The sequence below is a fragment of the Parasteatoda tepidariorum genome, chromosome 5, assembly GCF_982258835.1.
Source record: "Parasteatoda tepidariorum strain Cologne lab strain chromosome 5, Ptep-v5.0, whole genome shotgun sequence".
Taxonomy (NCBI): domain Eukaryota; kingdom Metazoa; phylum Arthropoda; class Arachnida; order Araneae; family Theridiidae; genus Parasteatoda; species Parasteatoda tepidariorum.
The window spans coordinates 2,950-28,720 of NC_141759.1; the positions used below are offsets into that span (position 1 = coordinate 2,950).

The 25,771-nt window shown below is 38.2% G+C and overlaps 20 protein-coding genes, 5 non-coding genes and 2 pseudogenes across 25 annotated transcripts; 13 read left to right on the top strand and 14 right to left on the bottom strand.

The window, feature by feature from the left end:
• Window positions 1-1,469: 1,469 nt before the first annotated feature.
• On the bottom strand, window positions 1,470-1,781 carry LOC147808327 (histone H4). Its single transcript, XM_087165054.1, has one exon. The coding sequence runs from the start codon at window positions 1,779-1,781 to the stop codon at window positions 1,470-1,472; it is 312 nt and encodes a 103-aa protein (XP_087021180.1).
• A 151-nt stretch (window positions 1,782-1,932) lies between these two features.
• LOC147808328 (histone H2B-like) lies at window positions 1,933-2,365 on the top strand (the record flags this gene model as incomplete). The annotated part of the gene is given in 1 exon segment (XM_087162988.1): window positions 1,933-2,365. A coding segment is annotated over 1 exon segment (375 nt). The 3' UTR covers window positions 2,354-2,365.
• A 363-nt stretch (window positions 2,366-2,728) lies between these two features.
• LOC147808329 (5S ribosomal RNA) lies at window positions 2,729-2,847 on the bottom strand. Its single transcript, XR_015434475.1, has one exon. It is a non-coding gene; the product is annotated as a 5S ribosomal RNA (ribosomal RNA).
• Window positions 2,848-3,006: 159 nt separating this feature from the next.
• On the top strand, window positions 3,007-4,715 carry LOC147808330 (histone H2A). The gene has a single exon (XM_087162989.1). The coding sequence runs from the start codon at window positions 3,223-3,225 to the stop codon at window positions 3,595-3,597; it is 375 nt and encodes a 124-aa protein (XP_087019115.1). The 5' UTR covers window positions 3,007-3,222; the 3' UTR covers window positions 3,598-4,715.
• Window positions 4,209-4,671, bottom strand: LOC147808331 (histone H3). Its single transcript, XM_087162987.1, has one exon. The coding sequence runs from the start codon at window positions 4,669-4,671 to the stop codon at window positions 4,261-4,263; it is 411 nt and encodes a 136-aa protein (XP_087019113.1). The 3' UTR covers window positions 4,209-4,260.
• Window positions 4,716-4,880: 165 nt separating the features above from the next.
• LOC147808332 (histone H1-like) lies at window positions 4,881-5,742 on the top strand. The gene has a single exon (XM_087162986.1). It carries the CDS (start codon window positions 4,881-4,883, stop codon window positions 5,487-5,489), a length of 609 nt encoding a protein of 202 aa, XP_087019112.1. The 3' UTR covers window positions 5,490-5,742.
• Window positions 5,743-6,287: 545 nt separating this feature from the next.
• LOC147808333 (histone H4) lies at window positions 6,288-7,212 on the bottom strand. Its single transcript, XM_087162994.1, has one exon. It carries the CDS (start codon window positions 7,210-7,212, stop codon window positions 6,901-6,903), a length of 312 nt encoding a protein of 103 aa, XP_087019120.1. The 3' UTR covers window positions 6,288-6,900.
• A 197-nt stretch (window positions 7,213-7,409) lies between these two features.
• Window positions 7,410-7,796, top strand: LOC147808334 (histone H2B-like). The gene has a single exon (XM_087162992.1). The coding sequence runs from the start codon at window positions 7,410-7,412 to the stop codon at window positions 7,782-7,784; it is 375 nt and encodes a 124-aa protein (XP_087019118.1). The 3' UTR covers window positions 7,785-7,796.
• Window positions 7,797-8,159: 363 nt separating this feature from the next.
• On the bottom strand, window positions 8,160-8,278 carry LOC147808335 (5S ribosomal RNA). The gene has a single exon (XR_015434476.1). It is a non-coding gene; the product is annotated as a 5S ribosomal RNA (ribosomal RNA).
• Window positions 8,279-8,437: 159 nt separating this feature from the next.
• On the top strand, window positions 8,438-10,146 carry LOC147808336 (histone H2A). Its single transcript, XM_087162993.1, has one exon. It carries the CDS (start codon window positions 8,654-8,656, stop codon window positions 9,026-9,028), a length of 375 nt encoding a protein of 124 aa, XP_087019119.1. The 5' UTR covers window positions 8,438-8,653; the 3' UTR covers window positions 9,029-10,146.
• LOC147808337 (histone H3) lies at window positions 9,640-10,102 on the bottom strand. The gene has a single exon (XM_087162991.1). It carries the CDS (start codon window positions 10,100-10,102, stop codon window positions 9,692-9,694), a length of 411 nt encoding a protein of 136 aa, XP_087019117.1. The 3' UTR covers window positions 9,640-9,691.
• A 165-nt stretch (window positions 10,147-10,311) lies between the features above and the next one.
• Window positions 10,312-11,173, top strand: LOC147808338 (histone H1-like). Its single transcript, XM_087162990.1, has one exon. The coding sequence runs from the start codon at window positions 10,312-10,314 to the stop codon at window positions 10,918-10,920; it is 609 nt and encodes a 202-aa protein (XP_087019116.1). The 3' UTR covers window positions 10,921-11,173.
• A 545-nt stretch (window positions 11,174-11,718) lies between these two features.
• Window positions 11,719-12,643, bottom strand: LOC147808339 (histone H4). The gene has a single exon (XM_087163003.1). The coding sequence runs from the start codon at window positions 12,641-12,643 to the stop codon at window positions 12,332-12,334; it is 312 nt and encodes a 103-aa protein (XP_087019129.1). The 3' UTR covers window positions 11,719-12,331.
• A 197-nt stretch (window positions 12,644-12,840) lies between these two features.
• On the top strand, window positions 12,841-13,227 carry LOC147808340 (histone H2B-like). The gene has a single exon (XM_087162999.1). It carries the CDS (start codon window positions 12,841-12,843, stop codon window positions 13,213-13,215), a length of 375 nt encoding a protein of 124 aa, XP_087019125.1. The 3' UTR covers window positions 13,216-13,227.
• A 363-nt stretch (window positions 13,228-13,590) lies between these two features.
• On the bottom strand, window positions 13,591-13,709 carry LOC147808341 (5S ribosomal RNA). Its single transcript, XR_015434477.1, has one exon. It is a non-coding gene; the product is annotated as a 5S ribosomal RNA (ribosomal RNA).
• A 159-nt stretch (window positions 13,710-13,868) lies between these two features.
• Window positions 13,869-15,577, top strand: LOC147808342 (histone H2A). The gene has a single exon (XM_087163001.1). It carries the CDS (start codon window positions 14,085-14,087, stop codon window positions 14,457-14,459), a length of 375 nt encoding a protein of 124 aa, XP_087019127.1. The 5' UTR covers window positions 13,869-14,084; the 3' UTR covers window positions 14,460-15,577.
• LOC147808343 (histone H3) lies at window positions 15,071-15,533 on the bottom strand. Its single transcript, XM_087162996.1, has one exon. It carries the CDS (start codon window positions 15,531-15,533, stop codon window positions 15,123-15,125), a length of 411 nt encoding a protein of 136 aa, XP_087019122.1. The 3' UTR covers window positions 15,071-15,122.
• Window positions 15,578-15,742: 165 nt separating the features above from the next.
• Window positions 15,743-16,604, top strand: LOC147808344 (histone H1-like). The gene has a single exon (XM_087162995.1). It carries the CDS (start codon window positions 15,743-15,745, stop codon window positions 16,349-16,351), a length of 609 nt encoding a protein of 202 aa, XP_087019121.1. The 3' UTR covers window positions 16,352-16,604.
• A 545-nt stretch (window positions 16,605-17,149) lies between these two features.
• On the bottom strand, window positions 17,150-18,074 carry LOC147808345 (histone H4). The gene has a single exon (XM_087163004.1). It carries the CDS (start codon window positions 18,072-18,074, stop codon window positions 17,763-17,765), a length of 312 nt encoding a protein of 103 aa, XP_087019130.1. The 3' UTR covers window positions 17,150-17,762.
• Window positions 18,075-18,271: 197 nt separating this feature from the next.
• On the top strand, window positions 18,272-18,676 carry LOC147808346 (histone H2B-like). The gene has a single exon (XM_087162998.1). It carries the CDS (start codon window positions 18,272-18,274, stop codon window positions 18,644-18,646), a length of 375 nt encoding a protein of 124 aa, XP_087019124.1. The 3' UTR covers window positions 18,647-18,676.
• Window positions 18,677-19,023: 347 nt separating this feature from the next.
• Window positions 19,024-19,142, bottom strand: LOC147808347 (5S ribosomal RNA). Its single transcript, XR_015434478.1, has one exon. It is a non-coding gene; the product is annotated as a 5S ribosomal RNA (ribosomal RNA).
• Window positions 19,143-20,502: 1,360 nt separating this feature from the next.
• Window positions 20,503-20,965, bottom strand: LOC147808348 (histone H3). Its single transcript, XM_087162997.1, has one exon. It carries the CDS (start codon window positions 20,963-20,965, stop codon window positions 20,555-20,557), a length of 411 nt encoding a protein of 136 aa, XP_087019123.1. The 3' UTR covers window positions 20,503-20,554.
• Window positions 20,966-21,121: 156 nt separating this feature from the next.
• Window positions 21,122-21,866, top strand: LOC147808349 (histone H1-like; annotated as a pseudogene).
• Window positions 21,867-22,580: 714 nt separating this feature from the next.
• Window positions 22,581-23,522, bottom strand: LOC147808350 (histone H4-like; annotated as a pseudogene).
• Window positions 23,523-23,647: 125 nt separating this feature from the next.
• On the top strand, window positions 23,648-24,091 carry LOC147808351 (histone H2B-like). Its single transcript, XM_087163000.1, has one exon. It carries the CDS (start codon window positions 23,705-23,707, stop codon window positions 24,077-24,079), a length of 375 nt encoding a protein of 124 aa, XP_087019126.1. The 5' UTR covers window positions 23,648-23,704; the 3' UTR covers window positions 24,080-24,091.
• A 363-nt stretch (window positions 24,092-24,454) lies between these two features.
• Window positions 24,455-24,573, bottom strand: LOC147808352 (5S ribosomal RNA). The gene has a single exon (XR_015434353.1). It is a non-coding gene; the product is annotated as a 5S ribosomal RNA (ribosomal RNA).
• Window positions 24,574-24,732: 159 nt separating this feature from the next.
• On the top strand, window positions 24,733-25,376 carry LOC147808353 (histone H2A). The gene has a single exon (XM_087163002.1). The coding sequence runs from the start codon at window positions 24,949-24,951 to the stop codon at window positions 25,321-25,323; it is 375 nt and encodes a 124-aa protein (XP_087019128.1). The 5' UTR covers window positions 24,733-24,948; the 3' UTR covers window positions 25,324-25,376.
• The last annotated feature ends 395 nt before the right edge of the window (window positions 25,377-25,771 follow it).

Here is a 25,771-nt window from a genome sequence, read left to right on the forward strand (position 1 = left end):
TTTCTTATCTTCTAATATTAATAAGGCATTTTGCTCTTTTGTCTTATTTGACTCAGCGAACTTTGAAAAAGTAAATACACTTTTGCCAACAAGTTCACCTTTTATGTATAATCTGAAGCAGATCTACTGAAAATCATATTTCTTTTTATTTTATTGATTTTAATTGTTTAAAAATGTAGAATTGATTGATTAGTGTCCCTTTAAAAAGATAGCTATCTACTACGTGCAATCGCACATTAGTATATTGGAATCGTTAACGATTGAGGAAAGAAAGAAAATAATTTTTTGCAGAAGTCAAAAAGTTTTTTGTTGCTTTGTGTATATATATTGTAAAGAGATTTCCTCTAAATGATGAGATACTGAAGTGACAGATCTGGCCAAATTTTGTTCAAAATGTTTTGCTAGTAAAAAAAAGTTTCCTTTTTTATTATCAATAGAAAATGAAGCTTCAAGTAATCAATTCGCTGTAAGTTGAACCCTTAAGCACTTCCCCATATACTATGGATGAACAAGTTTCAGCTTTAATTAATATCTATGAAGCAGAATGTAAAACAATTCTAAAATACTGAATGCGAAAATTCAAAATCGCTTTTCGAAAGAATTTTTAGTAAAAGCAAAAGGTGCTGTTAAAGTATTTTTGCAAAAGAAATTCATCTTGATGTAATTCTTTTTCTTTAAAGTTTATATTTAGTGCATATTATTATATTGGAATGTTAATGTAAGTCTGAAATAATATTTATTTCGCTCGCCTCAATAAGGAATTAATAAATCTATATTGTACTATCATCAAAAAAGGTGAGTATTGCTTTTTAAATTCTCATATTTCAGCAGATTTATTAAAGTTGTAAATTTTTGCATTTTGAAACTTAAGGTTGGCAGCTATGGTTTATAGCATTTTCATCAAGCATCCGTCTTGTATAATATAGCAAATGCTTAGGTGAGTATTTTCATATTTTAAAAAAAAGGGCACTATAAAATTGGCTATCTCGGATACCAATTGGCCCATCGTTTTTAAATGAAGGGGGATAACTAGCATTCGCTAACGCGCTCTTGTAACGGTCGCTTGAGGGGGGACACGCTTCGATCCGGCCTGTCGGCCGGATCGAGGGCAAGAGGGTGCTGCAGCTCCCTGTCTCGCGCGTTGGCGATTCCCAGGAGTCATATCTTGTCTCATGCTTGTGCCAACCAATGTCAGCTTGAAAATGACTCGTTGCACGTGCATATATGCGTGACGGTGATTAGTAACAGCTGTGTTCCCATATCTTGGTCTATTAACCATCTTGGTACCTAGAGAGACTAGATCAACGTTCCTGGTAGAGGGTTGAGGATGGCTTTTTTGACCGTTTTGGGCACTTTTATTTTTAAAGCAACTAAAACCAAGCGACGCTGAAATTTTTTTTTTTATTTTACATCAATAAATCCCAATCGGAGTAGTAGCACAGATTTTTTTGATGTTACAACTGCGCGCTTTAACCTCCGAAACCGTAGAGTGTGCGTCCCTGTCGCTTGAGAGCGTAGACGACGTCCATGGCAGTGACGGTCTTCCTCTTTGCGTGCTCGGTGTAAGTGACAGCGTCCCGGATGACGTTCTCGAGGAAAACTTTGAGAACTCCTCTGGTTTCTTCGTAGATTAAACCAGAGATACGCTTGACTCCACCTCGTCGAGCCAGACGTCTGATGGCAGGCTTGGTGATACCTTGGATGTTATCACGCAAAACTTTTCGATGACGCTTGGCACCCCCCTTTCCGAGTCCTTTTCCTCCTTTACCACGACCAGACATGTTGATCAACCTTCGTCAGCAAGAGTTTGTAACGAAAATGCCCTTTCGGCATTTTTCGAGCTCTTTTTGTTTACTTAGCTCCGCCCACCCGCTTTCCTATTGGTCGATCTCAACCGTCATTCACTCCAAGGTTATATAGAGCCGAAAGGGTGCGTCCCGCACCATTTTCGATATTCTATTGAAAGCGAACAGTCGTCATGCCTCCCCAAGCATCCGGAAAAGCTGTTAAGAAAGCCGGCAAGGCCCAAAAAGCCGTCCGAGCTGGTGACAAGAAAAAGAGGAAGAAGCGCAGGAAGGAATCTTTCGCAATTTACATCTACAAAGTCTTGAAACAAGTTCATCCCGACACTGGCATTTCCAGCAAAGCCATGTCTATCATGAACTCTTTCGTCAACGACATCTTCGAGAGAATTGCCGCCGAATCTTCTCGATTGGCCCACTACAACAAGCGTAGTACCATTACCAGTCGGGAAATCCAGACTGCAGTGCGACTCCTCTTGCCCGGTGAACTCGCCAAGCACGCTGTCTCCGAAGGCACCAAGGCAGTCACCAAGTACACCAGCTCCAAGTAAACCGACAGATCACCGAATTAAAAAAAAAAGGTCCTTTTCAGGACCAACAAATCTATCATAAACAATAACATTTTTTAAAAAGACAGAGAATTGCTAATTGAAGCAAATTCGAAAATTTCATCTCTCTCTCTTTTTTCTGTAATAAGCTAGAAATGAATTTCTTATACTTACTAAGCGTATTTATTTATTATATGACAAAGCAATGTTCTACATTTCCTTGAATAATATAAGAAAAGAACATTCATATTTTATGTAAAGTCAAATTTTTCTTTTACTTGTATGAAGAAAAAATGTTTTATGATTAAAAAACTTCAGAGACTGTGTGAAAATGCATTTATTATGTAACAATTAATAAAAATAAAATTAAAAAAAGTATGCCAACGGCACGCGGTGTTCCCAGGTGGTCACCCTCCCAAGTACTGACCGCGCCCGATGATGCTTGACTTCGGTGATCGGACGAGAACCGGTATTTTCATCATGGTATGGCCGTTGACATTCATTGTACAATTCAGTTCCTTTAACAACTTCATTTTAATTTCATTAAAATGAAGTTGTTAAAGAACATTCCCTTTAAAATTCTGTAATTTTAAAGGGAAATAAATAAATATTTCAATATTTTAGTGATATTGATTACTTTTTTTTTCTTTTTTGAAAGTAATATTAACTTCTAAAGGATCAATGATCAATTACGTCATGACGTCAAATTTTCATTCCATTGGATGGGTAGGGAGTGTAGGAGGTCGGGGAGTGCTCTCATTGGAGGAAAATTTCTCTCGAGCGAATACATAAATACTGGCCTACTCCCGCTCCGGACACCATTTTACTCGTGTCTTTCGAGTGAGTAGTACCTATTTTTTTCTCTTGCAATTATGTCTGGACGTGGCAAAGGAGGAAAAGTGAAGGGAAAGAGCAAGACTCGATCCAGTCGTGCTGGTCTTCAGTTTCCCGTTGGTAGAATCCATCGTCTTTTGAGGAAAGGAAATTATGCTGAGCGAGTGGGAGCTGGTGCTCCAGTATACTTAGCCGCTGTACTCGAGTACTTGGCTGCTGAAGTTCTCGAGTTGGCTGGTAATGCTGCCAGAGACAACAAGAAGACTAGGATCATCCCTAGACATCTTCAGCTCGCCATCAGAAACGACGAAGAGTTGAACAAGCTCCTCTCTGGTGTCACTATCGCCCAGGGTGGTGTTTTGCCAAACATCCAAGCCGTTCTCCTCCCCAAGAAGACCGAAAAGAAAGCATAAACTCATTTCCAAACCTCCCCTTTAAAAAAAAAAAGGCTCTTTTCAGAGCCAACAAATTATTTATAACACTCAAACACATTGAGAATTAACTCAGTATTAATAATTTCTTTAAAAAAAAAATTTATACGCGTTATTAATGCAATTTCTTCAACAATACTTTTAAAAAGTTATCTAAACAATGAGTGAAGAAACGAAGTATTTTTTTTTTAAATTCTATTTGATTGTTGCATTATCCTTAACAATTGTTAAAAGAAATGGACGTTATTTTAATTTTATATTGTTGCTAGCAAGAATGAAGTTCAACAATACTATTTTAAACTAATGTTTTATAAAAGAGATTACAATTTAAACACAATGAGTACGGGATTTCTATTATTTTTTTTAAATATATTATACAGAATCAATCAAAACTCTTTGATTGAGAATTAACTCAGTCATAAAGGCGTCGTGGCGCCATCTGTTGGAGAATTTCTAAAAGTGATTCGTTTCGTTCGAATTTTCGAAATACTAGTTTTTCTTTTGTTACGAAATAATGGAGAGAAAAAAAAGGTATATAAATTTAAGTATGCAGAGTATCATTATCCCGCTTCAATATATTGTAAGTGTGGTCATTTGTTGGCCCTAAAAAGGGCCTTTTTTTTAAAAGTTGAGTAGTTTAGCGGCTTAAGCTCGTTCTCCACGAATACGTCGGGCAAGCTGGATGTCCTTGGGCATGATAGTGACTCTCTTGGCGTGGATAGCGCAAAGGTTAGTGTCTTCGAAAAGACCAACCAAATAAGCTTCGCTGGCCTCTTGAAGAGCCATGACGGCAGAGCTCTGGAAACGCAAGTCGGTCTTGAAATCCTGAGCGATTTCTCTCACCAAACGTTGGAAGGGCAATTTACGGATGAGGAGCTCAGTCGATTTTTGGTAACGACGGATTTCTCTCAAAGCGACTGTTCCAGGCCTGTAACGATGGGGCTTCTTAACACCTCCGGTTGCAGGGGCGCTCTTACGAGCTGCCTTGGTGGCCAGTTGTTTTCGGGGAGCTTTGCCTCCGGTACTCTTACGAGCAGTTTGCTTGGTACGTGCCATAGCGAAAAACTTGGGTGCGTCTCTGACTAAATCTCAGGCAGAAATGAGTTTGATTCCCCCGCGCTTCCCATGTAGTTTTTAAAACGTTGGGATTAGGCGAACGCTGATTGGTCAACGGGCTTCGAAGCGGTGGCGCAGCGATCGCGATCGCTTTAACTAATGTTTTTGTGCGCGAAAAACATTTCTGTTGAATTTCGATTCAAGCGAACATGTCTGAGGAAACCGCTGCCGTTTCTGCTGCTCCTGCCGCTGCTACGCCTAAGAAAAAGGCGAAGTCAGCAGCTGCGAAAAAACCTAAAACCCTGCCTTCTCACCCTAAAGTTTCCGAGATGGTTAACGAAGCTATCACCAGTTTGAAAGAACGAGGTGGCTCTTCGTTGCAGGCTATCAAGAAACACATCGGCTCTCACCACAAGGTCGATTTGGAACGTCTCACTCCCTTCATTAAGAAATACTTGAAAAGTGCCGTCGTCAGTGGTTCTTTAGTGCAAACTAAAGGAAAAGGAGCCACCGGTTCTTTTAAACTCGGCGCATCCGGCCAGAAAGCCAAGGAAGGAGTAAAGAAAGCTAAAAAGCCAAAGAAGGAATCAGCCACCCCCAAAAAACCAAAAGCCGCATCTGTGAAGAAAGCCGCAAAACCCAAAGCTAAAGCAGCAGCTAAAAAGCCTGCCGCTAAGAAACCAGCTGCAAAGAAGCCCGCTGCAAAACCCAAGACTCCAAAAAAGCCCAAGGCTAAAGCTGCAACCAAACCTAAAGCACCCAAGGTTAAGAAAATGAAGACACCCAAGAAAGCATCTCCCAAGAAGGCAAAGAAATAGATACCTAAATCACACATTTAAAAAAAAAAAAGGCTCTTTTCAGAGCCAACAAATTATGTATCCCCCCGATAAATAAAAACACTAGTGTGAAGCAAAAAGTGGTGGCAGAATTAAAAATTTGCGCAATTTGATTTTTTATAAATTTGCACCACTTTTAACACTTTATTTTCTATGTAAAGAGAATATGTGTGCAGGTTTTTATTAAATTGCCTACATGAATTCTTTTTTTTTGTTTCATTTATATCTGTAAAAATAGTTAAATGAAAAAATTAATGATAACATCTAAAATAAAATATGTTTAATATATTATTTTATATAATACATATGAAATTTAACAAATAAACAGATAATTCCTTCTATATTCTTGATACACACCTCTATTTGAGTCATTAGAAGCACCTCAATGATCGTTCCTACGCAATTGCTTCAAAAAAGTAAAAAGTGGTGGCAAAATCCAAGTTTAATTTCTACGTAACTATGCACTGAAATAATTGTAACGCTTCTGTCCCACGCTATTAAGCTCTTTTCGCAGGAAAAGAGTTTAATACCGAGGGACAGAAGCGTTCAACTTATTTCAGTGCATATTTACATAGAAATTAAACTTGGATTTTGCCACCACTTTTTACTTTTTTGAAGCAATTGCGTAGGAACGATCATTGAGGTGCTTCTAATGACTCAAATAGACGTGTGTATCAAGAATCTAGAAGGAATTAGCTGTTTATTTGTTAAATTTCATATGCATTATTATTTTATATGCATTCTTGTTGAATTTTCATTTTTTTTTTTTTTTTTTTAATGCTTTAACAATTAATGCTTACTCTTTTAATGCTTAACAATTAGAAACTAGAAGATGGGCAGAAAATCATTGCTTGATATCACAATAATGTACTAGATTTTACATTGTTGCTTTATTTCGAGTCTAAAATGACTATAGAAAAAGTTAATTTTGACACCACTTTTTACTTTTTCTTGAATTATTCGTGCTGTCTATACTAGAATTGATTAAAAAAGCTATTCTAATCATTAAATGAATATATAAGAGTAAATTATGTTGGTTTATTAAGAACTACCATCAGAAAATGACATTTAAACATTGTATTATTTAATGTTATTGATGGATTTTGCTTTTTTCAATAAAAATAAAAACACTAAAATTGAAAAAAAGTTAATAGATTGTTATCTCTAGAATGAGAGGTGAATTTTCATGTATGACTTGTGAAAATGGTGTCTAATTTAACAACGTTATAAGCATTTGCTGGAATTTAAAAAAGTCGCATTTTCTTTGCGGTAAGAAAAAAAAAACGGGAAAAAGACGTTTGAACAGGGTGGGTGGCCCAAAAAATATGTGATGCATATTTGTTGGCCCTTAAAAGGGCCTTTTTTTTTGTATTCAAAGGGGGGGAGCTTAAATTTAACCTCCGAAACCGTAGAGTGTGCGTCCCTGTCGCTTGAGAGCGTAGACGACGTCCATGGCAGTGACGGTCTTCCTCTTTGCGTGCTCGGTGTAAGTGACAGCGTCCCGGATGACGTTCTCGAGGAAAACTTTGAGAACTCCTCTGGTTTCTTCGTAGATTAAACCAGAGATACGCTTGACTCCACCTCGTCGAGCCAGACGTCTGATGGCAGGCTTGGTGATACCTTGGATGTTATCACGCAAAACTTTTCGATGACGCTTGGCACCCCCCTTTCCGAGTCCTTTTCCTCCTTTACCACGACCAGACATGTTGATCAACCTTCGTCAGCAAGAGTTTGTAACGAAAATGCCCTTTCGGCATTTTTCGAGCTCTTTTTGTTTACTTAGCTCCGCCCACCCGCTTTCCTATTGGTCGATCTCAACCGTCATTCACTCCAAGGTTATATAGAGCCGAAAGGGTGCGTCCCGCACCATTTTCGATATTCTATTGAAAGCGAACAGTCGTCATGCCTCCCCAAGCATCCGGAAAAGCTGTTAAGAAAGCCGGCAAGGCCCAAAAAGCCGTCCGAGCTGGTGACAAGAAAAAGAGGAAGAAGCGCAGGAAGGAATCTTTCGCAATTTACATCTACAAAGTCTTGAAACAAGTTCATCCCGACACTGGCATTTCCAGCAAAGCCATGTCTATCATGAACTCTTTCGTCAACGACATCTTCGAGAGAATTGCCGCCGAATCTTCTCGATTGGCCCACTACAACAAGCGTAGTACCATTACCAGTCGGGAAATCCAGACTGCAGTGCGACTCCTCTTGCCCGGTGAACTCGCCAAGCACGCTGTCTCCGAAGGCACCAAGGCAGTCACCAAGTACACCAGCTCCAAGTAAACCGACAGATCACCGAATTAAAAAAAAAAGGTCCTTTTCAGGACCAACAAATCTATCATAAACAATAACATTTTTTAAAAAGACAGAGAATTGCTAATTGAAGCAAATTCGAAAATTTCATCTCTCTCTCTTTTTTCTGTAATAAGCTAGAAATGAATTTCTTATACTTACTAAGCGTATTTATTTATTATATGACAAAGCAATGTTCTACATTTCCTTGAATAATATAAGAAAAGAACATTCATATTTTATGTAAAGTCAAATTTTTCTTTTACTTGTATGAAGAAAAAATGTTTTATGATTAAAAAACTTCAGAGACTGTGTGAAAATGCATTTATTATGTAACAATTAATAAAAATAAAATTAAAAAAAGTATGCCAACGGCACGCGGTGTTCCCAGGTGGTCACCCTCCCAAGTACTGACCGCGCCCGATGATGCTTGACTTCGGTGATCGGACGAGAACCGGTATTTTCATCATGGTATGGCCGTTGACATTCATTGTACAATTCAGTTCCTTTAACAACTTCATTTTAATTTCATTAAAATGAAGTTGTTAAAGAACATTCCCTTTAAAATTCTGTAATTTTAAAGGGAAATAAATAAATATTTCAATATTTTAGTGATATTGATTACTTTTTTTTTCTTTTTTGAAAGTAATATTAACTTCTAAAGGATCAATGATCAATTACGTCATGACGTCAAATTTTCATTCCATTGGATGGGTAGGGAGTGTAGGAGGTCGGGGAGTGCTCTCATTGGAGGAAAATTTCTCTCGAGCGAATACATAAATACTGGCCTACTCCCGCTCCGGACACCATTTTACTCGTGTCTTTCGAGTGAGTAGTACCTATTTTTTTCTCTTGCAATTATGTCTGGACGTGGCAAAGGAGGAAAAGTGAAGGGAAAGAGCAAGACTCGATCCAGTCGTGCTGGTCTTCAGTTTCCCGTTGGTAGAATCCATCGTCTTTTGAGGAAAGGAAATTATGCTGAGCGAGTGGGAGCTGGTGCTCCAGTATACTTAGCCGCTGTACTCGAGTACTTGGCTGCTGAAGTTCTCGAGTTGGCTGGTAATGCTGCCAGAGACAACAAGAAGACTAGGATCATCCCTAGACATCTTCAGCTCGCCATCAGAAACGACGAAGAGTTGAACAAGCTCCTCTCTGGTGTCACTATCGCCCAGGGTGGTGTTTTGCCAAACATCCAAGCCGTTCTCCTCCCCAAGAAGACCGAAAAGAAAGCATAAACTCATTTCCAAACCTCCCCTTTAAAAAAAAAAAGGCTCTTTTCAGAGCCAACAAATTATTTATAACACTCAAACACATTGAGAATTAACTCAGTATTAATAATTTCTTTAAAAAAAAAATTTATACGCGTTATTAATGCAATTTCTTCAACAATACTTTTAAAAAGTTATCTAAACAATGAGTGAAGAAACGAAGTATTTTTTTTTTAAATTCTATTTGATTGTTGCATTATCCTTAACAATTGTTAAAAGAAATGGACGTTATTTTAATTTTATATTGTTGCTAGCAAGAATGAAGTTCAACAATACTATTTTAAACTAATGTTTTATAAAAGAGATTACAATTTAAACACAATGAGTACGGGATTTCTATTATTTTTTTTAAATATATTATACAGAATCAATCAAAACTCTTTGATTGAGAATTAACTCAGTCATAAAGGCGTCGTGGCGCCATCTGTTGGAGAATTTCTAAAAGTGATTCGTTTCGTTCGAATTTTCGAAATACTAGTTTTTCTTTTGTTACGAAATAATGGAGAGAAAAAAAAGGTATATAAATTTAAGTATGCAGAGTATCATTATCCCGCTTCAATATATTGTAAGTGTGGTCATTTGTTGGCCCTAAAAAGGGCCTTTTTTTTAAAAGTTGAGTAGTTTAGCGGCTTAAGCTCGTTCTCCACGAATACGTCGGGCAAGCTGGATGTCCTTGGGCATGATAGTGACTCTCTTGGCGTGGATAGCGCAAAGGTTAGTGTCTTCGAAAAGACCAACCAAATAAGCTTCGCTGGCCTCTTGAAGAGCCATGACGGCAGAGCTCTGGAAACGCAAGTCGGTCTTGAAATCCTGAGCGATTTCTCTCACCAAACGTTGGAAGGGCAATTTACGGATGAGGAGCTCAGTCGATTTTTGGTAACGACGGATTTCTCTCAAAGCGACTGTTCCAGGCCTGTAACGATGGGGCTTCTTAACACCTCCGGTTGCAGGGGCGCTCTTACGAGCTGCCTTGGTGGCCAGTTGTTTTCGGGGAGCTTTGCCTCCGGTACTCTTACGAGCAGTTTGCTTGGTACGTGCCATAGCGAAAAACTTGGGTGCGTCTCTGACTAAATCTCAGGCAGAAATGAGTTTGATTCCCCCGCGCTTCCCATGTAGTTTTTAAAACGTTGGGATTAGGCGAACGCTGATTGGTCAACGGGCTTCGAAGCGGTGGCGCAGCGATCGCGATCGCTTTAACTAATGTTTTTGTGCGCGAAAAACATTTCTGTTGAATTTCGATTCAAGCGAACATGTCTGAGGAAACCGCTGCCGTTTCTGCTGCTCCTGCCGCTGCTACGCCTAAGAAAAAGGCGAAGTCAGCAGCTGCGAAAAAACCTAAAACCCTGCCTTCTCACCCTAAAGTTTCCGAGATGGTTAACGAAGCTATCACCAGTTTGAAAGAACGAGGTGGCTCTTCGTTGCAGGCTATCAAGAAACACATCGGCTCTCACCACAAGGTCGATTTGGAACGTCTCACTCCCTTCATTAAGAAATACTTGAAAAGTGCCGTCGTCAGTGGTTCTTTAGTGCAAACTAAAGGAAAAGGAGCCACCGGTTCTTTTAAACTCGGCGCATCCGGCCAGAAAGCCAAGGAAGGAGTAAAGAAAGCTAAAAAGCCAAAGAAGGAATCAGCCACCCCCAAAAAACCAAAAGCCGCATCTGTGAAGAAAGCCGCAAAACCCAAAGCTAAAGCAGCAGCTAAAAAGCCTGCCGCTAAGAAACCAGCTGCAAAGAAGCCCGCTGCAAAACCCAAGACTCCAAAAAAGCCCAAGGCTAAAGCTGCAACCAAACCTAAAGCACCCAAGGTTAAGAAAATGAAGACACCCAAGAAAGCATCTCCCAAGAAGGCAAAGAAATAGATACCTAAATCACACATTTAAAAAAAAAAAAGGCTCTTTTCAGAGCCAACAAATTATGTATCCCCCCGATAAATAAAAACACTAGTGTGAAGCAAAAAGTGGTGGCAGAATTAAAAATTTGCGCAATTTGATTTTTTATAAATTTGCACCACTTTTAACACTTTATTTTCTATGTAAAGAGAATATGTGTGCAGGTTTTTATTAAATTGCCTACATGAATTCTTTTTTTTTGTTTCATTTATATCTGTAAAAATAGTTAAATGAAAAAATTAATGATAACATCTAAAATAAAATATGTTTAATATATTATTTTATATAATACATATGAAATTTAACAAATAAACAGATAATTCCTTCTATATTCTTGATACACACCTCTATTTGAGTCATTAGAAGCACCTCAATGATCGTTCCTACGCAATTGCTTCAAAAAAGTAAAAAGTGGTGGCAAAATCCAAGTTTAATTTCTACGTAACTATGCACTGAAATAATTGTAACGCTTCTGTCCCACGCTATTAAGCTCTTTTCGCAGGAAAAGAGTTTAATACCGAGGGACAGAAGCGTTCAACTTATTTCAGTGCATATTTACATAGAAATTAAACTTGGATTTTGCCACCACTTTTTACTTTTTTGAAGCAATTGCGTAGGAACGATCATTGAGGTGCTTCTAATGACTCAAATAGACGTGTGTATCAAGAATCTAGAAGGAATTAGCTGTTTATTTGTTAAATTTCATATGCATTATTATTTTATATGCATTCTTGTTGAATTTTCATTTTTTTTTTTTTTTTTTTAATGCTTTAACAATTAATGCTTACTCTTTTAATGCTTAACAATTAGAAACTAGAAGATGGGCAGAAAATCATTGCTTGATATCACAATAATGTACTAGATTTTACATTGTTGCTTTATTTCGAGTCTAAAATGACTATAGAAAAAGTTAATTTTGACACCACTTTTTACTTTTTCTTGAATTATTCGTGCTGTCTATACTAGAATTGATTAAAAAAGCTATTCTAATCATTAAATGAATATATAAGAGTAAATTATGTTGGTTTATTAAGAACTACCATCAGAAAATGACATTTAAACATTGTATTATTTAATGTTATTGATGGATTTTGCTTTTTTCAATAAAAATAAAAACACTAAAATTGAAAAAAAGTTAATAGATTGTTATCTCTAGAATGAGAGGTGAATTTTCATGTATGACTTGTGAAAATGGTGTCTAATTTAACAACGTTATAAGCATTTGCTGGAATTTAAAAAAGTCGCATTTTCTTTGCGGTAAGAAAAAAAAAACGGGAAAAAGACGTTTGAACAGGGTGGGTGGCCCAAAAAATATGTGATGCATATTTGTTGGCCCTTAAAAGGGCCTTTTTTTTTGTATTCAAAGGGGGGGAGCTTAAATTTAACCTCCGAAACCGTAGAGTGTGCGTCCCTGTCGCTTGAGAGCGTAGACGACGTCCATGGCAGTGACGGTCTTCCTCTTTGCGTGCTCGGTGTAAGTGACAGCGTCCCGGATGACGTTCTCGAGGAAAACTTTGAGAACTCCTCTGGTTTCTTCGTAGATTAAACCAGAGATACGCTTGACTCCACCTCGTCGAGCCAGACGTCTGATGGCAGGCTTGGTGATACCTTGGATGTTATCACGCAAAACTTTTCGATGACGCTTGGCACCCCCCTTTCCGAGTCCTTTTCCTCCTTTACCACGACCAGACATGTTGATCAACCTTCGTCAGCAAGAGTTTGTAACGAAAATGCCCTTTCGGCATTTTTCGAGCTCTTTTTGTTTACTTAGCTCCGCCCACCCGCTTTCCTATTGGTCGATCTCAACCGTCATTCACTCCAAGGTTATATAGAGCCGAAAGGGTGCGTCCCGCACCATTTTCGATATTCTATTGAAAGCGAACAGTCGTCATGCCTCCCCAAGCATCCGGAAAAGCTGTTAAGAAAGCCGGCAAGGCCCAAAAAGCCGTCCGAGCTGGTGACAAGAAAAAGAGGAAGAAGCGCAGGAAGGAATCTTTCGCAATTTACATCTACAAAGTCTTGAAACAAGTTCATCCCGACACTGGCATTTCCAGCAAAGCCATGTCTATCATGAACTCTTTCGTCAACGACATCTTCGAGAGAATTGCCGCCGAATCTTCTCGATTGGCCCACTACAACAAGCGTAGTACCATTACCAGTCGGGAAATCCAGACTGCAGTGCGACTCCTCTTGCCCGGTGAACTCGCCAAGCACGCTGTCTCCGAAGGCACCAAGGCAGTCACCAAGTACACCAGCTCCAAGTAAACCGACAGATCACCGAATTAAAAAAAAAAGGTCCTTTTCAGGACCAACAAATCTATCATAAACAATAACATTTTTTAAAAAGACAGAGAATTGCTAATTGAAGCAAATTCGAAAATTTCATCTCTCTCTCTTTTTTCTGTAATAAGCTAGAAATGAATTTCTTATACTTACTAAGCGTATTTATTTATTATATGACAAAGCAATGTTCTACATTTCCTTGAATAATATAAGAAAAGAACATTCATATTTTATGTAAAGTCAAATTTTTCTTTTACTTGTATGAAGAAAAAATGTTTTATGATTAAAAAACTTCAGAGACTGTGTGAAAATGCATTTATTATGTAACAATTAATAAAAATAAAATTAAAAAAAGTATGCCAACGGCACGCGGTGTTCCCAGGTGGTCACCCTCCCAAGTACTGACCGCGCCCGATGATGCTTGACTTCGGTGATCGGACGAGAACCGGTATTTTCATCATGGTATGGCCGTTGACATTCATTGTACAATTCAGTTCCTTTAACAACTTCATTTTAATTTCATTAAAATGAAGTTGTTAAAGAACATTCCCTTTAAAATTCTGTAATTTTAAAGGGAAATAAATAAATATTTCAATATTTTAGTGATATTGATTACTTTTTTTTTCTTTTTTGAAAGTAATATTAACTTCTAAAGGATCAATGATCAATTACGTCATGACGTCAAATTTTCATTCCATTGGATGGGTAGGGAGTGTAGGAGGTCGGGGAGTGCTCTCATTGGAGGAAAATTTCTCTCGAGCGAATACATAAATACTGGCCTACTCCCGCTCCGGACACCATTTTACTCGTGTCTTTCGAGTGAGTAGTACCTATTTTTTTCTCTTGCAATTATGTCTGGACGTGGCAAAGGAGGAAAAGTGAAGGGAAAGAGCAAGACTCGATCCAGTCGTGCTGGTCTTCAGTTTCCCGTTGGTAGAATCCATCGTCTTTTGAGGAAAGGAAATTATGCTGAGCGAGTGGGAGCTGGTGCTCCAGTATACTTAGCCGCTGTACTCGAGTACTTGGCTGCTGAAGTTCTCGAGTTGGCTGGTAATGCTGCCAGAGACAACAAGAAGACTAGGATCATCCCTAGACATCTTCAGCTCGCCATCAGAAACGACGAAGAGTTGAACAAGCTCCTCTCTGGTGTCACTATCGCCCAGGGTGGTGTTTTGCCAAACATCCAAGCCGTTCTCCTCCCCAAGAAGACCGAAAAGAAAGCATAAACTCATTTCCAAACCTCCCCTTTAAAAAAAAAAAGGCTCTTTTCAGAGCCAACAAATTATTTATAACACTCAAACACATTGAGAATTAACTCAGTATTAATAATTTCTTTAAAAAAAAAATTTATACGCGTTATTAATGCAATTTCTTCAACAATACTTTTAAAAAGTTATCTAAACAATGAGTGAAGAAACGAAGTATTTTTTTTTTAAATTCTATTTGATTGTTGCATTATCCTTAACAATTGTTAAAAGAAATGGACGTTATTTTAATTTTATATTGTTGCTAGCAAGAATGAAGTTCAACAATACTATTTTAAACTAATGTTTTATAAAAGAGATTACAATTTAAACACAATGAGTACGGGATTTCTATTATTTTTTTTAAATATATTATACAGAATCAATCAAAACTCTTTGATTGAGAATTAACTCAGTCATAAAGGCGTCGTGGCGCCATCTGTTGGAGAATTTCTAAAAGTGATTCGTTTCGTTCGAATTTTCGAAATACTAGTTTTTCTTTTGTTACGAAATAATGGAGAGAAAAAAAAGGTATATAAATTTAAGTATGCAGAGTATCATTATCCCGCTTCAATATATTGTAAGTGTGGTCATTTGTTGGCCCTAAAAAGGGCCTTTTTTTTAAAAGTTGAGTAGTTTAGCGGCTTAAGCTCGTTCTCCACGAATACGTCGGGCAAGCTGGATGTCCTTGGGCATGATAGTGACTCTCTTGGCGTGGATAGCGCAAAGGTTAGTGTCTTCGAAAAGACCAACCAAATAAGCTTCGCTGGCCTCTTGAAGAGCCATGACGGCAGAGCTCTGGAAACGCAAGTCGGTCTTGAAATCCTGAGCGATTTCTCTCACCAAACGTTGGAAGGGCAATTTACGGATGAGGAGCTCAGTCGATTTTTGGTAACGACGGATTTCTCTCAAAGCGACTGTTCCAGGCCTGTAACGATGGGGCTTCTTAACACCTCCGGTTGCAGGGGCGCTCTTACGAGCTGCCTTGGTGGCCAGTTGTTTTCGGGGAGCTTTGCCTCCGGTACTCTTACGAGCAGTTTGCTTGGTACGTGCCATAGCGAAAAACTTGGGTGCGTCTCTGACTAAATCTCAGGCAGAAATGAGTTTGATTCCCCCGCGCTTCCCATGTAGTTTTTAAAACGTTGGGATTAGGCGAACGCTGATTGGTCAACGGGCTTCGAAGCGGTGGCGCAGCGATCGCGATCGCTTTAACTAATGTTTTTGTGCGCGAAAAACATTTCTGTTGAATTTCGATTCAAGCGAACATGTCTGAGGAAACCGCTGCCGTTTCTGCTGCTCCTGCCGCTGCTACGCCTAAGAAAAAGGCGAAGTCAGCAGCTGCGAAAAAACCTAAAACCCTGCCTTCTCACCCTAAAGTTTCCGAGATGGTTAACGAAGCTATCACCAGTTTGAAAGAACGAGGTGGCTCTTCGTTGCAGGCTATCAAGAAACACATCGGCTCTCACCACAAGGTCGATTTGGAACGTCTCACTCCCTTCATTAAGAAATACTTGAAAAGTGCCGTCGTCAGTGGTTCTTTAGTGCAAACTAAAGGAAAAGGAGCCACCGGTTCTTTTAAACTCGGCGCATCCGGCCAGAAAGCCAAGGAAGGAGTAAAGAAAGCTAAAAAGCCAAAGAAGGAATCAGCCACCCCCAAAAAACCAAAAGCCGCATCTGTGAAGAAAGCCGCAAAACCCAAAGCTAAAGCAGCAGCTAAAAAGCCTGCCGCTAAGAAACCAGCTGCAAAGAAGCCCGCTGCAAAACCCAAGACTCCAAAAAAGCCCAAGGCTAAAGCTGCAACCAAACCTAAAGCACCCAAGGTTAAGAAAATGAAGACACCCAAGAAAGCATCTCCCAAGAAGGCAAAGAAATAGATACCTAAATCACACATTTAAAAAAAAAAAAGGCTCTTTTCAGAGCCAACAAATTATGTATCCCCCCGATAAATAAAAACACTAGTGTGAAGCAAAAAGTGGTGGCAGAATTAAAAATTTGCGCAATTTGATTTTTTATAAATTTGCACCACTTTTAACACTTTATTTTCTATGTAAAGAGAATATGTGTGCAGGTTTTTATTAAATTGCCTACATGAATTCTTTTTTTTTGTTTCATTTATATCTGTAAAAATAGTTAAATGAAAAAATTAATGATAACATCTAAAATAAAATATGTTTAATATATTATTTTATATAATACATATGAAATTTAACAAATAAACAGATAATTCCTTCTATATTCTTGATACACACCTCTATTTGAGTCATTAGAAGCACCTCAATGATCGTTCCTACGCAATTGCTTCAAAAAAGTAAAAAGTGGTGGCAAAATCCAAGTTTAATTTCTACGTAACTATGCACTGAAATAATTGTAACGCTTCTGTCCCACGCTATTAAGCTCTTTTCGCAGGAAAAGAGTTTAATACCGAGGGACAGAAGCGTTCAACTTATTTCAGTGCATATTTACATAGAAATTAAACTTGGATTTTGCCACCACTTTTTACTTTTTTGAAGCAATTGCGTAGGAACGATCATTGAGGTGCTTCTAATGACTCAAATAGACGTGTGTATCAAGAATCTAGAAGGAATTAGCTGTTTATTTGTTAAATTTCATATGCATTATTATTTTATATGCATTCTTGTTGAATTTTCATTTTTTTTTTTTTTTTTTTAATGCTTTAACAATTAATGCTTACTCTTTTAATGCTTAACAATTAGAAACTAGAAGATGGGCAGAAAATCATTGCTTGATATCACAATAATGTACTAGATTTTACATTGTTGCTTTATTTCGAGTCTAAAATGACTATAGAAAAAGTTAATTTTGACACCACTTTTTACTTTTTCTTGAATTATTCGTGCTGTCTATACTAGAATTGATTAAAAAAGCTATTCTAATCATTAAATGAATATATAAGAGTAAATTATGTTGGTTTATTAAGAACTACCATCAGAAAATGACATTTAAACATTGTATTATTTAATGTTATTGATGGATTTTGCTTTTTTCAATAAAAATAAAAACACTAAAATTGAAAAAAAGTTAATAGATTGTTATCTCTAGAATGAGAGGTGAATTTTCATGTATGACTTGTGAAAATGGTGTCTAATTTAACAACGTTATAAGCATTTGCTGGAATTTAAAAAAGTCGCATTTTCTTTGCGGTAAGAAAAAAAAAACGGGAAAAAGACGTTTGAACAGGGTGGGTGGCCCAAAAAATATGTGATGCATATTTGTTGGCCCTTAAAAGGGCCTTTTTTTTTGTATTCAAAGGGGGGGAGCTTAAATTTAACCTCCGAAACCGTAGAGTGTGCGTCCCTGTCGCTTGAGAGCGTAGACGACGTCCATGGCAGTGACGGTCTTCCTCTTTGCGTGCTCGGTGTAAGTGACAGCGTCCCGGATGACGTTCTCGAGGAAAACTTTGAGAACTCCTCTGGTTTCTTCGTAGATTAAACCAGAGATACGCTTGACTCCACCTCGTCGAGCCAGACGTCTGATGGCAGGCTTGGTGATACCTTGGATGTTATCACGCAAAACTTTTCGATGACGCTTGGCACCCCCCTTTCCGAGTCCTTTTCCTCCTTTACCACGACCAGACATGTTGATCAACCTTCGTCAGCAAGAGTTTGTAACGAAAATGCCCTTTCGGCATTTTTCGAGCTCTTTTTGTTTACTTAGCTCCGCCCACCCGCTTTCCTATTGGTCGATCTCAACCGTCATTCACTCCAAGGTTATATAGAGCCGAAAGGGTGCGTCCCGCACCATTTTCGATATTCTATTGAAAGCGAACAGTCGTCATGCCTCCCCAAGCATCCGGAAAAGCTGTTAAGAAAGCCGGCAAGGCCCAAAAAGCCGTCCGAGCTGGTGACAAGAAAAAGAGGAAGAAGCGCAGGAAGGAATCTTTCGCAATTTACATCTACAAAGTCTTGAAACAAGTTCATCCCGACACTGGCATTTCCAGCAAAGCCATGTCTATCATGAACTCTTTCGTCAACGACATCTTCGAGAGAATTGCCGCCGAATCTTCTCGATTGGCCCACTACAACAAGCGTAGTACCATTACCAGTCGGGAAATCCAGACTGCAGTGCGACTCCTCTTGCCCGGTGAACTCGCCAAGCACGCTGTCTCCGAAGGCACCAAGGCAGTCACCAAGTACACCAGCTCCAAGTAAACCGACAGATCACCGAATTAAAAAAAAAAAGGTCCTTTTCAGGACCAACAAATCTATCATAAACAATAACATTTTTTAAAAAGACAGAGAATTGCTAATTGAAGCAAATTCGAAAATTTCATCTCTCTCTCTTTTTTCTGTAATAAGCTAGAAATGAATTTCTTATACTTACTAAGCGTATTTATTTATTATATGACAAAGCAATGTTCTACATTTCCTTGAATAATATAAGAAAAGAACATTCATATTTTATGTAAAGTCAAATTTTTCTTTTACTTGTATGAAGAAAAAAATGTTTTATGATTAAAAAACTTCAGAGACTGTGTGAAAATGCATTTATTATGTAACAATTAATAAAAATAAAATTAAAAAAAGTATGCCAACGGCACGCGGTGTTCCCAGGTGGTCACCCTCCCAAGTACTGACCGCGCCCGATGATGCTTGACTTCGGTGATCGGACGAGAACCGGTATTTTCATCATGGTATGGCCGTTGACATTCATTGTACAATTCAGTTCCTTTAACAACTTCATTTTAATTTCATTAAAATGAAGTTGTTAAAGAACATTCCCTTTAAAATTCTGTAATTTTAAAGGGAAATAAATAAATATTTCAATATTTTAGTGATATTGATTACTTTTTTTTTCTTTTTTGAAAGTAATATTAACTTCTAAAGGATCAATGATCAATTACGTCATGACGTCAAATTTTCATTCCATTGGATGGGTAGGGAGTGTAGGAGGTCGGGGAGTGCTCTCATTGGAGGAAAATTTCTCTCGAGCGAATACATAAATACTGGCCTACTCCCGCTCCGGACACCATTTTACTCGTGTCTTTCGAGTGAGTAGTACCTATTTTTTTCTCTTGCAATTATGTCTGGACGTGGCAAAGGAGGAAAAGTGAAGGGAAAGAGCAAGACTCGATCCAGTCGTGCTGGTCTTCAGTTTCCCGTTGGTAGAATCCATCGTCTTTTGAGGAAAGGAAATTATGCTGAGCGAGTGGGAGCTGGTGCTCCAGTATACTTAGCCGCTGTACTCGAGTACTTGGCTGCTGAAGTTCTCGAGTTGGCTGGTAATGCTGCCAGAGACAACAAGAAGACTAGGATCATCCCTAGACATCTTCAGCTCGCCATCAGAAACGACGAAGAGTTGAACAAGCTCCTCTCTGGTGTCACTATCGCCCAGGGTGGTGTTTTGCCAAACATCCAAGCCGTTCTCCTCCCCAAGAAGACCGAAAAGAAAGCATAAACTCATTTCCAAACCTCCCCTTTAAAAAAAAAAAGGCTCTTTTCAGAGCCAACAAATTATTTATAACACTCAAACACATTGAGAATTAACTCAGTATTAATAATTTCTTTAAAAAAAAAATTTATACGCGTTATTAATGCAATTTCTTCAACAATACTTTTAAAAAGTTATCTAAACAATGAGTGAAGAAACGAAGTATTTTTTTTTAAATTCTATTTGATTGTTGCATTATCCTTAACAATTGTTAAAAGAAATGGACGTTATTTTAATTTTATATTGTTGCTAGCAAGAATGAAGTTCAACAATACTATTTTAAACTAATGTTTTATAAAAGAGATTACAATTTAAACACAATGAGTACGGGATTTCTATTATTTTTTTTAAATATATTATACAGAATCAATCAAAACTCTTTGATTGAGAATTAACTCAGTCATAAAGGCGTCGTGGCGCCATCTGTTGGAGAATTTCTAAAAGTGATTCGTTTCGTTCGAATTTTCGAAATACTAGTTTTTCTTTTGTTACGAAATAATGGAGAGAAAAAAAAGGTATATAAATTTAAGTATGCAGAGTATCATTATCCCGCTTCAATATATTGTAAGTGTGGTCATTTGTTGGCCCTAAAAAGGGCCTTTTTTTTAAAAGTTGAGTAGTTTAGCGGCTTAAGCTCGTTCTCCACGAATACGTCGGGCAAGCTGGATGTCCTTGGGCATGATAGTGACTCTCTTGGCGTGGATAGCGCAAAGGTTAGTGTCTTCGAAAAGACCAACCAAATAAGCTTCGCTGGCCTCTTGAAGAGCCATGACGGCAGAGCTCTGGAAACGCAAGTCGGTCTTGAAATCCTGAGCGATTTCTCTCACCAAACGTTGGAAGGGCAATTTACGGATGAGGAGCTCAGTCGATTTTTGGTAACGACGGATTTCTCTCAAAGCGACTGTTCCAGGCCTGTAACGATGGGGCTTCTTAACACCTCCGGTTGCAGGGGCGCTCTTACGAGCTGCCTTGGTGGCCAGTTGTTTTCGGGGAGCTTTGCCTCCGGTACTCTTACGAGCAGTTTGCTTGGTACGTGCCATAGCGAAAAACTTGGGTGCGTCTCTGACTAAATCTCAGGCAGAAATGAGTTTGATTCCCCCGCGCTTCCCATGTAGTTTTTAAAACGTTGGGATTAGGCGAACGCTGATTGGTCAACGGGCTTCGAAGCGGTGGCGCAGCGATCGCGATCGCTTTAACTAATGTTTTTGTGCGCGAAAAACATTTCTGTTGAATTTCGATTCAAGCGAACATGTCTGAGGAAACCGCTGCCGTTTCTGCTGCTCCTGCCGCTGCTACGCCTAAGAAAAAGGCGAAGTCAGCAGCTGCGAAAAAACCTAAAACCCTGCCTTCTCACCCTAAAGTTTCCGAGATGGTTAACGAAGCTATCACCAGTTTGAAAGAACGAGGTGGCTCTTCGTTGCAGGCTATCAAGAAACACATCGGCTCTCACCACAAGGTCGATTTGGAACGTCTCACTCCCTTCATTAAGAAATACTTGAAAGTGCCGTCGTCAGTGGTTCTTTAGTGCAAACTAAAGGAAAAGGAGCCACCGGTTCTTTTAAACTCGGCGCATCCGGCCAGAAAGCCAAGGAAGGAGTAAAGAAAGCTAAAAAGCCAAAGAAGGAATCAGCCACCCCCAAAAAACCAAAAGCCGCATCTGTGAAGAAAGCCGCAAAACCCAAAGCTAAAGCAGCAGCTAAAAAGCCTGCCGCTAAGAAACCAGCTGCAAAGAAGCCCGCTGCAAAACCCAAGACTCCAAAAAAGCCCAAGGCTAAAGCTGCAACCAAACCTAAAGCACCCAAGGTTAAGAAAATGAAGACACCCAAGAAAGCATCTCCCAAGAAGGCAAAGAAATAGATACCTAAATCACACATTTAAAAAAAAAAAGGCTCTTTTCAGAGCCAACAAATTATGTATCCCCCCGATAAATAAAAACACTAGTGTGAAGCAAAAAGTGGTGGCAGAATTAAAAATTTGCGCAATTTGATTTTTTATAAATTTGCACCACTTTTAACACTTTATTTTCTATGTAAAGAGAATATGTGTGCAGGTTTTTATTAAATTGCCTACATGAATTCTTTTTTTTTGTTTCATTTATATCTGTAAAAATAGTTAAATGAAAAAATTAATGATAACATCTAAAATAAAATATGTTTAATATATTATTTTATATAATACATATGAAATTTAACAAATAAACAGATAATTCCTTCTATATTCTTGATACACACCTCTATTTGAGTCATTAGAAGCACCTCAATGATCGTTCCTACGCAATTGCTTCAAAAAAGTAAAAAGTGGTGGCAAAATCCAAGTTTAATTTCTACGTAACTATGCACTGAAATAATTGTAACGCTTCTGTCCCACGCTATTAAGCTCTTTTCGCAGGAAAAGAGTTTAATACCGAGGGACAGAAGCGTTCAACTTATTTCAGTGCATATTTACATAGAAATTAAACTTGGATTTTGCCACCACTTTTTACTTTTTTGAAGCAATTGCGTAGGAACGATCATTGAGGTGCTTCTAATGACTCAAATAGACGTGTGTATCAAGAATCTAGAAGGAATTAGCTGTTTATTTGTTAAATTTCATATGCATTATTATTTTATATGCATTCTTGTTGAATTTTCATTTTTTTTTTTTTTTTTTTTAATGCTTTAACAATTAATGCTTACTCTTTTAATGCTTAACAATTAGAAACTAGAAGATGGGCAGAAAATCATTGCTTGATATCACAATAATGTACTAGATTTTACATTGTTGCTTTATTTCGAGTCTAAAATGACTATAGAAAAAGTTAATTTTGACACCACTTTTTACTTTTTCTTGAATTATTCGTGCTGTCTATACTAGAATTGATTAAAAAAGCTATTCTAATCATTAAATGAATATATAAGAGTAAATTATGTTGGTTTATTAAGAACTACCATCAGAAAATGACATTTAAACATTGTATTATTTAATGTTATTGATGGATTTTGCTTTTTTCAATAAAAATAAAAACACTAAAATTGAAAAAAAGTTAATAGATTGTTATCTCTAGAATGAGAGGTGAATTTTCATGTATGACTTGTGAAAATGGTGTCTAATTTAACAACGTTATAAGCATTTGCTGGAATTTAAAAAAGTCGCATTTTCTTTGCGGTAAGAAAAAAAAAAACGGGAAAAAGACGTTTGAACAGGGTGGGTGGCCCAAAAAATATGTGATGCATATTTGTTGGCCCTTAAAAGGGCCTTTTTTTTTGTATTCAAAGGGGGGGAGCTTAAATTTAACCTCCGAAACCGTAGAGTGTGCGTCCCTGTCGCTTGAGAGCGTAGACGACGTCCATGGCAGTGACGGTCTTCCTCTTTGCGTGCTCGGTGTAAGTGACAGCGTCCCGGATGACGTTCTCGAGGAAAACTTTGAGAACTCCTCTGGTTTCTTCGTAGATTAAACCAGAGATACGCTTGACTCCACCTCGTCGAGCCAGACGTCTGATGGCAGGCTTGGTGATACCTTGGATGTTATCACGCAAAACTTTTCGATGACGCTTGGCACCCCCCCTTTCCGAGTCCTTTTCCTCCTTTACCACGACCAGACATGTTGATCAACCTTCGTCAGCAAGAGTTTGTAACGAAAATGCCCTTTCGGCATTTTTCGAGCTCTTTTTGTTTACTTAGCTCCGCCCACCCGCTTTCCTATTGGTCGATCTCAACCGTCATTCACTCCAAGGTTATATAGAGCCGAAAGGGTGCGTCCCGCACCATTTTCGATATTCTATTGAAAGCGAACAGTCGTCATGCCTCCCCAAGCATCCGGAAAAGCTGTTAAGAAAGCCGGCAAGGCCCAAAAAGCCGTCCGAGCTGGTGACAAGAAAAAGAGGAAGAAGCGCAGGAAGGAATCTTTCGCAATTTACATCTACAAAGTCTTGAAACAAGTTCATCCCGACACTGGCATTTCCAGCAAAGCCATGTCTATCATGAACTCTTTCGTCAACGACATCTTCGAGAGAATTGCCGCCGAATCTTCTCGATTGGCCCACTACAACAAGCGTAGTACCATTACCAGTCGGGAAATCCAGACTGCAGTGCGACTCCTCTTGCCCGGTGAACTCGCCAAGCACGCTGTCTCCGAAGGCACCAAGGCAGTCACCAAGTACACCAGCTCCAAGTAAACCGACAGATCACCGAATTAAAAAAAAAAGGTCCTTTTCAGGACCAACAAATCTATCATAAACAATAACATTTTTTAAAAAGACAGAGAATTGCTAATTGAAGCAAATTCGAAAATTTCATCTCTCTCTCTTTTTTCTGTAATAAGCTAGAAATGAATTTCTTATACTTACTAAGCGTATTTATTTATTATATGACAAAGCAATGTTCTACATTTCCTTGAATAATATAAGAAAAGAACATTCATATTTTATGTAAAGTCAAATTTTTCTTTTACTTGTATGAAGAAAAAATGTTTTATGATTAAAAAACTTCAGAGACTGTGTGAAAATGCATTTATTATGTAACAATTAATAAAAATAAAATTAAAAAAAGTATGCCAACGGCACGCGGTGTTCCCAGGTGGTCACCCTCCCAAGTACTGACCGCGCCCGATGATGCTTGACTTCGGTGATCGGACGAGAACCGGTATTTTCATCATGGTATGGCCGTTGACATTCATTGTACAATTCAGTTCCTTTAACAACTTCATTTTAATTTCATTAAAATGAAGTTGTTAAAGAACATTCCCTTTAAAATTCTGTAATTTTAAAGGGAAATAAATAAATATTTCAATATTTTAGTGATATTGATTACTTTTTTTTTCTTTTTTGAAAGTAATATTAACTTCTAAAGGATCAATGATCAATTACGTCATGACGTCAAATTTTCATTCCATTGGATGGGTAGGGAGTGTAGGAGGTCGGGGAGTGCTCTCATTGGAGGAAAATTTCTCTCGAGCGAATACATAAATACTGGCCTACTCCCGCTCCGGACACCATTTTACTCGTGTCTTTCGAGTGAGTAGTACCTATTTTTTTCTCTTGCAATTATGTCTGGACGTGGCAAAGGAGGAAAAGTGAAGGGAAAGAGCAAGACTCGATCCAGTCGTGCTGGTCTTCAGTTTCCCGTTGGTAGAATCCATCGTCTTTTGAGGAAAGGAAATTATGCTGAGCGAGTGGGAGCTGGTGCTCCAGTATACTTAGCCGCTGTACTCGAGTACTTGGCTGCTGAAGTTCTCGAGTTGGCTGGTAATGCTGCCAGAGACAACAAGAAGACTAGGATCATCCCTAGACATCTTCAGCTCGCCATCAGAAACGACGAAGAGTTGAACAAGCTCCTCTCTGGTGTCACTATCGCCCAGGGTGGTGTTTTGCCAAACATCCAAGCCGTTCTCCTCCCCAAGAAGACCGAAAAGAAAGCATAAACTCATTTCCAAACCTCCCCTTTAAAAAAAAAAAAGGCTCTTTTCAGAGCCAACAAATTATTTATAACACTCAAACACATTGAGAATTAACTCAGTATTAATAATTTCTTTAAAAAAAAAATTTATACGCGTTATTAATGCAATTTCTTCAACAATACTTTTAAAAAGTTATCTAAACAATGAGTGAAGAAACGAAGTATTTTTTTTTAAATTCTATTTGATTGTTGCATTATCCTTAACAATTGTTAAAAGAAATGGACGTTATTTTAATTTTATATTGTTGCTAGCAAGAATGAAGTTCAACAATACTATTTTAAACTAATGTTTTATAAAAGAGATTACAATTTAAACACAATGAGTACGGGATTTCTATTATTTTTTTTAAATATATTATACAGAATCAATCAAAACTCTTTGATTGAGAATTAACTCAGTCATAAAGGCGTCG